This window comes from Fistularia commersonii, chromosome 4 (genome assembly GCF_037954325.1).
Source record: "Fistularia commersonii isolate RoL2024-O1a breed Wild chromosome 4, RoL_Fcom_v1.0, whole genome shotgun sequence".
In the NCBI taxonomy this organism is placed as follows: Eukaryota; Metazoa; Chordata; class Actinopteri; order Syngnathiformes; family Fistulariidae; genus Fistularia; species Fistularia commersonii.
Genome location: NC_141287.1, coordinates 22,499,404 through 22,511,052, shown reverse-complemented (window position 1 = coordinate 22,511,052; position 11,649 = coordinate 22,499,404). Strand labels below are relative to the sequence as shown.

Sequence of the window (11,649 nt, the reverse complement as noted above, 5' to 3'; positions counted from 1 at the left end):
GTGGCGCCACAGATCCCACTAAGATGACCATCGTTGTTTAAAACATGATGGAAAAACAATGAACACATGAACGACTTGTACGTACAGAGAGGGTCGATGGCTTTGACAGGTGTCTTCGTAGTCACATAGTCACTTCTGCCAAACTGGTTTTCAGCTGCAACCCTGAACAGGTACTGGATTCCTTCCATCAGATACATGGCCATCAGACTCAGCTTCTTATTAGCAGCAGAGACAGGGACCCACTGCTCAGCAGCCACATCCTTCTTCTCCACCACATAATGGGAAATGACTGCGCCGCCATTGTCCTCAGGTACTTTCCAGGTAAGGTAGGCTGACTCGCTGGTTACCTCGGAAACAGTGAGGTCTCTAGGGGCTGAGGGTTTATCTGATGGAGACATGCAGCACGGGGTTGATCAGTCTCATCTCTCAGTAGCTAGTAGTTTTGTGGAATTATTTATGAGACAAATAAAACGGATGAAACTAAATACAATGAGTTCCTCTGTTCGACTCACTCAGAACAAGAACAGCAACAGTTGCTGATTTCTTCCCAGCTGCATTTTCCACGGTGATTGTGTAGTTGCCAGAATCAGGGCGGACACACTTGGGTATAAAGACTTTGCTTCCTGTCTCAGTGACAGCAACAGTGATGTGAGATGGCATTTCTCCATCATTTTTCTTCCAGCTGACCGAGGGTGTTGGAATGCCTTTAATAGTGGCACTCAAAGTGATGTCGGTGCCCAGCATGGCCAAGTGGTCACGTGCCATGTTGGCATCCAACAACAATTCTGGCGCCTCTGTGAAGGGGAGCAAGAAGAAAATATACAATTAAACATTTTCAGTGTTCTATTTTCTTTATATGTTAATGTTTAATCAACGTATCTACGGTTCTGAGTGTATTTGAGATAAGCAATGCCGATGATGGCCATACCCAATCTGTCATGGACCTTGATGACATCTTTGACATGAGCAGGGTCAGATTTGCCAGCAGCATTGACGGTGAAGATCCTGAAAAGATACTCGTTCCCATCAGTCAGGCCCGTCACCACATAGTGGAGGTCAGGGCACTGCTCTGGTTTCTCGTTTGCCTGAATCCACTCCACTGAACCAGGTTTTTGGTATTCAACGAGGTAGCCGAAGATTCGTCCCTTTCCATCATGGCGGGGCATCTGCCATTTTAGACTGACGGAGTCTTTGGTCTTATCATAAACCTCAGGGGTGACCGGAGGACTGGGGCGTACTGGGAGGACAAAATCAAGAAATATTGATGTTTCATGTCGAAGAAATGTGTCGTTTAATATTAAACAATGTTGCATCGCCTACCGATGGGGTCTTTGGCAAGTATGGGCTTGGAGGGGACACTGGGGTCTCCAGTTCCTAGTTCATTCTCGGCCATCACTCTGAACTCGTATTCGCAACCCTCCACCAGATCCTGGACCCTGAACTGTGTCGCAGGGTAAACAGGGTCTCTGGTGGCCCGGGACCACCTCTTGGCAGATGGCTCCTTCTTCTCAAGAATGTAGTTAGTAATGGGCTTCCCTCCATCACGAGGCCGGTTCCAAAGCACAAGGGCATTGGTGCCATACACCTCCCTGACGGTTGGCATGTCAGGGGCCTCAGGCACTCCTGCAGAGGAAGCGCTTGGTTATCGGGAGTTTTAAGGAATTTCTTGCCGGTCATTGTGAACATTACAACACCGAATGCGTGACTTGTCACTGATTTACATTGCCGGATTCCAGCATCAACCTTTCTTTGCAGTGCTGCATTACTAAAGTCACAAGAAAGAGCCTCACACCATTCGGACATGATGTGAGCAGTTAAAGCAAAGGTGCTCGTGATTTTCTTGGACTGAAATTAAGTTACAGGGGCTAGTTTTTCCTCGACTTCTGGCATTTCGAGTTTTTGGCCATAAGCTCATAAATAATTCTAAAAAATGAATTTTGATTTGACGCTTCGCAGGGTAAAATCTAAATATGGCCAGTGAACTTGTTTGTGAGTGAGGTGGAGGGATACTGCACTGTGTGACATTTGTGTGGGAGAGGTGATGAACGCTTGGGTCCCAACGTATGTCCTTAGGGTCCCAAACAACATGCTGTCATTAACCTAGTTTATTAGGGTAGTCCCTACTTGTGTCACAAATCGCTTTACATTTTGTTTTGTTTGTCTGTTTTTATCATTATACGGTACGTGCAATGTCTGGAGCAGAAGAAAAGTATTTGCCTTTTTGCTGAGAAAGCTAAGCCGTCATTTGTGTGTTTGACATGTATTTCCTAACGTAGGGCAGTAAGCCTTGACATACTAATAACCTCATATTATTTTTTGAAACATCATGTAAGTGGAATATTTAGAATCACTCTTGTCCTTCACTGATGACTCCTAATGTAGAGAAGTTTAGTAAAGGACGTTGTTGGTGCGCAGAGTAAAAAGTCATTTTAAAAAGAAAAGGACATACTGAAAAGGTCTTTGGCTCTCATCTCCTCAGAATCCAGTGGCTCACTTATTCCATACATGTTCTCTGCAGAGATCCTCAGGACGTACTCCCTGCCCTCGGTCAGTTTGGGGATCTGGGAACAAAAACATTTGTGCTCAGAGGGCGACGCAAGTGAGACAAGTGAGACAAACACTTGGTGTTGGCGCCAGATCACATGGACCTACTTTGCATGTGGTCTTGGTGCTTGCAGATGTCACAGTAGTCCACATATCCCTGTTGGTGTCTCTCTTCTCAATTATGTAGTTGGACACCTCAACACCACCACTGTCCAGAGGAGGCTTCCAGGAGATCACCATATGATCCCGGTGAACCTCCTCAAAGATCACTGGACCCACAGGAGGCGTTGGACGGTCTGTAAAAATAAAGGGGGGTGGAAGCGTCACCGTTAAGCCATAAGCCGAGGCTCTTGGCAGGATTTTGGGTTTGTGTCCCATTCAACTGCTTACCAACAACTGTGACGTTGCAGAGACCCTTCCTGGAGCCTGTACTGTTCTCCACAACCACCACATATCTGCCGCTGTGCTGGCGCTGGGCCTTCATCAAGCCCAGCGACATGGTGGTCAGCGTGTTCTTGAACATGACGTGTTTGCCAGCCTTCAGCTCCTCATCATCTCGATACCAGACAATGGAAGGGCAGGGTTTGCCGGTGTAGCGACCCTGCAGCAGTGCACTCTCACCAACGCGGACGATGATCTTATCACGGAAGTCCAGCTCGATGGTTGGTGGTTCTGCCGGACACAAAATGATAAGACAGTCAGAGCAGTGGAAGCTCAGCTTTTGCTTATATTTATTTATTTTATTACATTTTTTTCTGAATGATGAGAGGGACAATAATATTTTTTCTTGATTCTGCTTTTACATTCAATTCAGGCTAACTTTATAAAAGTCATGTATGTACAATTAAAAAGCATTGCATTTTGTCCAAAAAAATGAATAAATTATTATGGACCTAATCTTCAACATAGCTTCAGTGGATACCTGCCAGCTGACCGCAGTGACCCTCATGACAACAACTGTATGTGCTTGACTATGCTTTGGTAAGAAAAGCCCTCAGACTTTAATGATGTTTGGTAGGGCAACTTCAGTCATGTTGGTTGGACAGTTGTTAAAATGATGCGGATGAAATCAAGCTCACCCAATTCGTCCTTGCAGGTGATCGGTTTGGTGCAAAAAGATGGTTTGCTTGGTCCAACGTCATTGACTGCGATGACCCTGAACTCATAGGTGTCGCCCTCCCGCAGCCCATCATACGTGTACTTCCTCTCCAGGAGCTTGTCCTTGGTCAGTCTTGTGAATTTGTCTTTGCCAATCATACGTGCTTCCAGGATGTAACTGGTGATTTCAGAGCCACCGTCAAACTTTGGTGTCTTCCATGTGACAGTGATCAAGTCCTTTGTGACTTTGGTGACCTCCACATCCTCAGGGCGGTCAGGCACACCTTAGAAAGACAAACACAGTTTTACTATCTGATTGTGAGGCCCGAGGAAACCAATGTTTACTGGATAGTTTGGGGTCAACATACTCATTGGCTCCTTGACAACAATTTCAGCTGCCGTCTCTACAAAAGGCCCGATGCCAATGGCATTCTCAGCTGCCACTCTGAAGAAGTAGGCCTTGCCAGAGGTCAGGCCCGTAGCCACAGCATTCTGTCTACTAGCAGTGAAGGAAAGCGAAGTCCAAGCCTTTCGCTCGGCTTCACGCTTTTCAATGATGTAGTTACTGATCGGAGAGCCGCCGTCATTCTCGGGGAAGTACCAGTTTAGCTTGCAAGATTCATTGCTGAGGTTCTCAGCAGTGAAGGGAATGCCTACAGGCCCAGGGACATCTGGAGAAAAAAAAAAGAAAACAGGGGGATTTTACGATTAATTTATTACAGCTGAGGACTTTATTTACAATCGAGGGAAGGCAACATTACTGTCAAATTAAGCAAATAAAGTCAAAACACATGACAATGACGTCGCAGACATAATCAACAGTGTAAAAAAAGTGCCTCACCGAGAACTTCCACAGTGATATTCTTCTGCTTCTCACCACCAACATTCTTGGCAGTGAGGCAGTAGATACCAAGGTGCTTCCTGGCACAGGGTTTGATGACAAGAGATGAACTTATCGCTGTTGTTTCCACCTTTGCCTCGGGAGGCAGGGCAGCTCCATCTCTGCTCCAGCTGACTTCCGGGGTCGGCTGGCCCGACACATAGGCAATGATCCGAATCACACCGCCCGCATGGACCACCATCCTTTCTTTCACTGAGGCATCAAGGTCGACTTCAGGTGCAACTAGAAAGGCAACAAAATACAGCCGGCTCCCAAAAAGATCAACAGATTTGAGCACCCATTTCATTTTTTGGTGAGAATTACTTACGGGTTCTGTCATTGACCTCCAGCACTTCGGGAACTTCACCAGGCTCACTGTTTCCAGCAGCATTGAACGCGGTGACCCTGAATCTGTACTGACCACCAGTCTTCAGACCGGTGATCACAAAGCGCGTGCCACGAATTTCAGTCTCTTTAGTCTGGAAACAAAACAAGAAGGCAATAAGACTCCAAGACATGTATGCTTTGCATTATATATTGTTCAGGGTTTGCTTGGTTCTCTTTGAACTAGCCAACAGAGGGCAAACCATTTGGTATTTATTACCAAAAATAAAACGAGTAACATTAAAAACGTATTACACATAAGAAGCAAAACCTCAAATATTTATTTTTAAGATGATGATAATAGAATTTTTTCTCTAACTGGCCATCTGTAGTGAAGGGTTCTTTGAAACATTTGGTCTAACCTTGACCCAGGCATCTGTGCCCTCCTCTTTGTACTCCACCCAGTAGCCAATAATCTTGGCCCCGCCATCTTTCAGTGGTGGGATCCACACCAGATCCACTGAGGATTTGGTCCAATCGGAAATCTTGGGAGTTGGAGGAGAGGGCGGAGCTACAGAAAGCAGACAGGTTAAGCAATTAGCTGGATTCAGACTTCACACAGTAGCTGCTACTTGTGTTCTAGCCCTTACAAATGGGGTCTCTGGCGAAAGTAGGGTCGGTCGGGACACTGGCGAGTCCAGGCCCCGCTGTATTGATGGCGGTGACTCTGAACAGGTACTCAGATCCCTCGATGAGCCCGCTTACGACGAAGGACTCGCCCATTCCGATGGGGCGGATCGGATCACGGGTTACACGGGTCCAGCGTTTCCCTGTTGTCTCCTTGCGCTCAAGCCAATAACCAGTAATTGGAGAACCGCCATCATCTTCAGGCTCCTCCCAGTTCACGGTCATGGAGTCCAACGTTACATTGCTGATGGTTGGCTTCTCACAGCGGCCGGGGACGGCTGCAGGAGAAACATTCAGTCTCACTACACAGTCGGTATTGTACATGAGCTGTACTGTTTGTGTGTGACCTCGAAGCAACAACTCCAGTTATCAATTCAACATCTGCATCCTTAAGCAACTTCTAGAAGGGCATTCAAGCCACTTGACTGATTTTGAGTGGAAAATAAGCATTCTAGTCATTCGGACTCACTGAAGTGGTTTCTGGCAACCTCGGGATCACTATCCAGTGGGTCTCCGACCCCATATTTGTTCTGGGCCATGATGCGGAAAATGTACTCGTGTCCTTCCATCAGGTTCTCCACAGTCCAAATGCGCTCTTTAGGCTCGCTGGTGACGGGGACCCAGGTCTTTCTGTTTGCTACACGTCTCCAGATAACATAGTTGGTGACTTTGGAGCCACCATCATCTTTCGGAGGCAGCCAGGAAAGTGTGATCCTCTCTGCGCTGATCTCCTCAAACTTGATGGGGGCGGATGGAGGACCAGGGCGGCCTGAAAAATAACAGCCTCAGATGATACAAGCTGTTCTGATTCAGTTCGATATGCTTTTCACATTTAGGAATGCAAGAAAATTAGTTCATCTGAGGACTGTGATTCTATTGAAAACATGTCGTAGCACTGAGGGTGCCTTGGTGAATAATGTTATTATTGTGCCTTTGAGTGTCTTATGACCAAGAATACTTGTCTCATCTCCATTCACAAATCTCGTGCATTTATTTAATTCCCAAAATATTGTCTCAAATTAGCTTGCTCACTCACCAAAAATTAGATACCAAATGTGTTGACTACCTGGTAAGTGTTGTATTGGAGGATTAGATGAGGTTAAATGTTGTTCGGAGCTAAATTGTTATTTTCTTGCTTTGCTCAGGAACCTCCCGGTCCTCCATTTTAAGCAGGAAAAGATGGTAAATGAAAACTGTTTGTGTAGCAATTTTCTTTCTGAGAAAAACATGGAGGAACAGATCATACCGAGTACATTGAGCCTCATCTCTTTGGAGGCCTTGCCGATGCTGTTGGAGGCCACCAGCGTGTAGAGGCCAGTGTCAGGACGCTTGCCCTGCTGGATCAGCAGTGTGCAGCTGTCATCCGACACAATCTTGTTGATGTGCTCGTCATATTGGATCTCCACTTTGCTGTCGGACTTGTGGGGTGGAGCCTTGTACCACATGAGTGTGGGGAACGGACAGCCACAGATCTTGGCCAGTATGCTGATGTCAGAGCCCTGCTCGACCTCCATGAACTCTTTAAGCTCAATGGATGGAGCACCTTCAGGAGAGAGAGCAACACCATGAGATGTGAAGTCACTTCTCTTTGAAATACATCTCTGGATGAAACATCTGGCTCAAGCTCAGTCATAGCAAATGTCATAGAGTTTAGTGACAGGAGTGAAAATAAAAAGGGCATCAGGAAATGTACAAGTATTTCAAGTATTTATGGCGTTTCTCACAGGTCTGGTCCTGGATCAGGATTGGCCCAGCAGTAGATGATGGACGGCTGGCTCCCGCCTGATTGTAGGCCACAACTCGGAACTCATACTCATCTCCTTCTGTAAGATCTTCCACCTTAAAACTGGTGGTGTCAATATCTCTCCTGTTACATCTGCCGGGTACAAATAAACAGAATCGGATAAAATTAAAATGAGACACCAGAAGCAAATCGGTCTCGGTTAACAGAAAAGTATTTAGACCTCGGGTGAGTTTACCTTCTCCAGGACTCCTTCTGGGTACCACTTGCATCCCAGCATAGCAAGTCCACGCTGTAGTGAGTGACAGGGGAGCCGCCATCGTTCTTGGGAGCCTTCCAGGTCAAAGTCACGGTGCCCTTCTTGACACTTTGGATCTTTAGCCTGGTCGGAGGATCTGGAGGATCTGGAGACATCGTGTAAACAAAGAACACCGTTCTTATCGAATGTGCAGAGAAACTCCCCATTGATCAAATTCAAGTATCTACATCAGTAATCCTAAGACACAAAGCTAATGGGGAAGAAGAGATCTCTCTCTTGAAGAGAATCAGAATGTGAGCTGTAACTCTTGAATATCCGTTTGGTTTTGAGATACAGAGCGCAGACATACGGATGGGATCTCTGGCTCTGGTTCCGTCGGGGGTCTCGATGAACGGTCCGAACCCAAAGCGGTTCTCTGCTCGGACACGGAACAGGTACTCCTGACCTTCAATCAGGTCTGGAACCACCAGAGACTGAGCAGAGCAGGCCGAGTTCACCTGAGTAGATCAAATAACAGATAAAATGTCAAAAAAATGAGTTGAAAAAGCCGGCCTGTGATTTTCAGCAATTTTCATCACTCCGTGTGGTCCGCACCTTCGTCCAGGCTTTGCCCTCCACTGTCTTCTTCTCAATGAAGTAGCTCTTCACCCGTTCTCCTCCGTCACTCTCTGGAGGTTTCCAGGTGAGTCGGCAGGTTCCTCGGGTCACATCGCTCACCTTCAGGTCTCGCGGCGGCCCTGGCAGGTCTGCAGCCACGAAAATCGAAGTTCTGACTTTTTTTATACTGACCTTTTTACTTCTTGTTTTTTTCAAGTCATCCACATCGTTAACAATTACATTGAAAACACAGAAGGGCAAAATAAATGAACCAAATTAGCTGAGACATGTTGAACCTCGTCTGAAAGTTTCCTCTGTACTGTTGCCAGACGGGAATCTGTTGTGTTGAAACGGAATCCACTCAAGTTGACTTTAATAAACACACTTAATGTATCAGGTTGCCACTGATCGGTCACTGTAATCGCCATTTTATCGTTAATACAAGCTCATCAACAAAGAGCTGTTTGTTTGGCCTTTTATGAAAATTCAGACATTGAAAGATTCAAATAAGCAGCTGACACGGTGCTCCTTCACTTGTGCCCAATATTAGCCAGTGAATTCTTCTAGGACTCCTTTAGGAGATCCATGAACATCATCTCCTTCGGCGCACTGAAGGGCCACAGATGCAGGACACGTACCGAGGACGTTAACTCGCACTTTGACAACTTTGTGTCCGGCAGGGCTTTCGGCGTTAATGATGTAGCGGCCGCTGTGGTTCAGTTTGCCCTCGGGGATGACAACCACCGAGGTCGTGTCGGTGGAGTGGATCTGAGAAGAAGCAGGGCCAAGGCAGGGGTTTAGGAGTCACAGCTTCTAGTTGTAAAAGCGTTGAATTGGTTCTACTCAAGTCGTGCTGTTCTTGAGAAAGGCTGACCTCTGAGTCGACCGGCAACGTGTGCAGGTTGTTTTTCTTCTCAGTCTCGGCTGTTCCGTCAAAGGTCCAAGTGACTTTAGGCACTGGTCGTCCAGTGATGGTGGCAGGAATCTTGATGGTGGTTCCTGCTCTACAGTTCAGCAGATCGTGAGCAGTCACATCAAGGGACACCGTCGGCTCAACTGGAGAAAAAACGGGTTTTGAGGAAAAAATCAAATTGAATGAACACATAAATGATCTGGTCCAACATCATATATCATTTGTCCACGCGTTCTTACGTAAGATGTCCTGAACCAGGATGTCGGCTGTCTTCGCAGGCTCGGACGAGCCAGCCTCGTTCACGGCATAGATCCTAAATTTGCACTTCTTCCCCTCTTTCAGGTCGGGGACCGTAATCTCTGTGGACGGATGGAGTTTGTCGGCAGGATTCACCCTCCTCCAGTCGGCAGCGCCTTCTTCATGCACCTCAACGATGTAACCCTTGACTGGTCTGCCGCCATCTCGCTCCGGAGGATTCCAGGTGAGGGTGATGCTGTCCTTGGTCTTATCTTTCACCTCTGGGGACCCGGGTGGGGTGGGGACATCTGAGAGGAAGTAAGAGGCAAGCAGATTTAGGGAAACCAGACTTCAGCGGTGCAAAATGTCTTACGACACAATTGGGAGTTTCATTCAAACGGCAATGAATGATTATGTTGCTTATTTGCAGAACCCAACATTTAAGGGAAAAACCAAAACATTCCCACAACACTGCTTCTTAGGGAGGAAGCCGCCTTTTTGACATTTGTCAAATTCTGCAACACTTGATCCCGAGGCGTTTTTTTGAAAGGTATTTTCATTTCATAAATTGGGAAAGGAATATTTTATTGGATACTATTTCATTATATAAGAAGATATATTTGTTAACAAAAACAATGTGGCTTGACGTCGAAAGAAACCACCAAACAGGAGGTCACAGCAAACTCACTGCAGGGGTCCGTGGCAAACCGGCATTCTGTGGCCTCACTGGGGGGTCCAACTCCTGCTGCGTTGCTCGCAGCCACCCTGAACTGGTACTCTGTGCCCTCGATAAGCCTGAGAACGGTGTACTGCAGACCCTTGACCGCAGGCTTGGTGATGGATGACCTGTTGACACGACCCCAGTATACAGCACCACGTTCCCTCTTCTCCAGCCAGTAGCCCTGAATGGTGGAGCCGCCATTATCCAGGGGAGGCTCCCAAGTCAAGGTCATGGTGGTTGATGTGGCAGCAATGATCTTGGGGTTCCGTGGTGGTCCTGGGAGGCCGAATGGATCATGAAGCTGGACCTTCTCAGAGTCACAGCCGTCACTGACACCGTACTTGTTCTCTGCCTTGATTCTGAACTGATAAGTGCCTTTCAAGTTTAGTTTGTACACCTGAAGAAAGAAGATTAAGAAGCTTAGGTTTTTGCATTTAGATCCAATCAAATTGTTACACCTATAGTTGCGAGCAATGACGCTGTACCGACCCCATATCTCCTGTCAATGAGGTTGAGGGTCAGGGCTTCAAAGTCAGACTTCTTCTTGCTGGCGTCTCTGTACTCAACGATGTAGTTTGTGATTTCACTGCCTCCATTGTCCTCTGGAGCGTCCCACGTCAGGTAGCACGAGTCTGCCTTGATGTCGGAAACTACAATGTTCCTTGGAGGAAGAGGACGGTCTGCAGAAAAAGGAGGGAGATAAATTGCAGTATTTATCTTTTCAAGTTTTCAGTAGAATAAGTGCTCAGACATTGGACATTCTGGGGTATAAAGTTAAAGTATTCCTGGTGACCCCCCACTAAGCCTGCAGCCTTTCAAGATATGTCTGACTGAGAAAATGACATTCGGTCCAGTAAAAGTGACTCGTTCTGCACAGAACAACCGTGAAGGTGACAGTACCGAGCCACGTAGCTGGTTTCAAATTACTGTTACAATCAAAAGCAGCAGACAGAAAGGGACGATGTGGTGAGCTCAGAGGACTCAGGGAAGATGGGACGACTCAATATGTCGGTCAAATCAGGTGTTTGTGAAAACCAATGAGCCTCCCAGGAATGGAGTCCCTGTGGTCAGGACACCGAGTTGCTGTTACACAAGTGGATACGCTAAAAGGAACTTGGAGAACGTGCTGAATGTCTGTCGAGGTACTTTTCTGTGTGCTCCACATGAGCCAGTCCAAGCACCCTTTTCCCCCAAGATGTGCACAGCAATGATGCCTTGAAAGCTGTCCAGTGCACGGACTTGCCGGCAGACAGACATGAAGAGTTCTTTGTTTTATATTACAGAGTTTCCCTTGGCAGAGGCTGGAAGTACCTGATACCACAGCCCTTTCTTTTTTATTATTCATGTCAATATATAGTTTTGTACAGATTGAGATGTCTACTTATTCATTTCATTTATTCATGTATCTGTTTTGTTTTGTTTTTCCAGCAAATCAAAATGACCAATATGAAAATGTGTGCTAATTCATGACTTCATCCACTACGAGCTGTAGCAGGGATCCCTGGGAGCTCAGGGACCTCAGGGATCTCTGGGACCTCAGGGATCTGAGGGACTTCTGGGACCTCAGGGATCTGAGGGATCACATGGATCTCTGGGACCTCAGGGACCTCTGGGATCTGAGGGACCTCATGGATCTCTGGGATCTCTT

The 11,649-nt window shown here is 46.8% G+C and overlaps 1 protein-coding gene across 2 annotated transcripts in view; it reads right to left on the bottom strand.

Moving 5' to 3' along the window:
* Positions 1-11,649, bottom strand: part of LOC147235142 (titin-like) — a 155,954-nt gene that overhangs the window by 56,514 nt on the left and 87,791 nt on the right. For both annotated transcript variants that reach the window (XM_086146018.1, XM_086146019.1), the window contains 24 exons: positions 10,491-10,681; positions 9,969-10,398; positions 9,283-9,588; positions 9,005-9,186; positions 8,769-8,898; positions 8,128-8,279; positions 7,883-8,030; positions 7,513-7,678; positions 7,258-7,409; positions 6,780-7,076; positions 6,003-6,302; positions 5,497-5,811; positions 5,269-5,417; positions 4,851-5,001; positions 4,484-4,765; positions 4,011-4,313; positions 3,624-3,926; positions 2,935-3,216; positions 2,653-2,840; positions 2,450-2,561; positions 1,321-1,623; positions 929-1,237; positions 513-794; positions 86-385 (listed from right to left, as the gene is read on the bottom strand). In XM_086146018.1, coding sequence (XP_086002144.1) covers positions 86-385; positions 513-794; positions 929-1,237; positions 1,321-1,623; positions 2,450-2,561; positions 2,653-2,840; positions 2,935-3,216; positions 3,624-3,926; positions 4,011-4,313; positions 4,484-4,765; positions 4,851-5,001; positions 5,269-5,417; positions 5,497-5,811; positions 6,003-6,302; positions 6,780-7,076; positions 7,258-7,409; positions 7,513-7,678; positions 7,883-8,030; positions 8,128-8,279; positions 8,769-8,898; positions 9,005-9,186; positions 9,283-9,588; positions 9,969-10,398; positions 10,491-10,681 — 5,733 coding nt within the window. The remainder of the gene's footprint in view (positions 1-85; positions 386-512; positions 795-928; positions 1,238-1,320; positions 1,624-2,449; positions 2,562-2,652; positions 2,841-2,934; positions 3,217-3,623; positions 3,927-4,010; positions 4,314-4,483; positions 4,766-4,850; positions 5,002-5,268; positions 5,418-5,496; positions 5,812-6,002; positions 6,303-6,779; positions 7,077-7,257; positions 7,410-7,512; positions 7,679-7,882; positions 8,031-8,127; positions 8,280-8,768; positions 8,899-9,004; positions 9,187-9,282; positions 9,589-9,968; positions 10,399-10,490; positions 10,682-11,649) is intronic.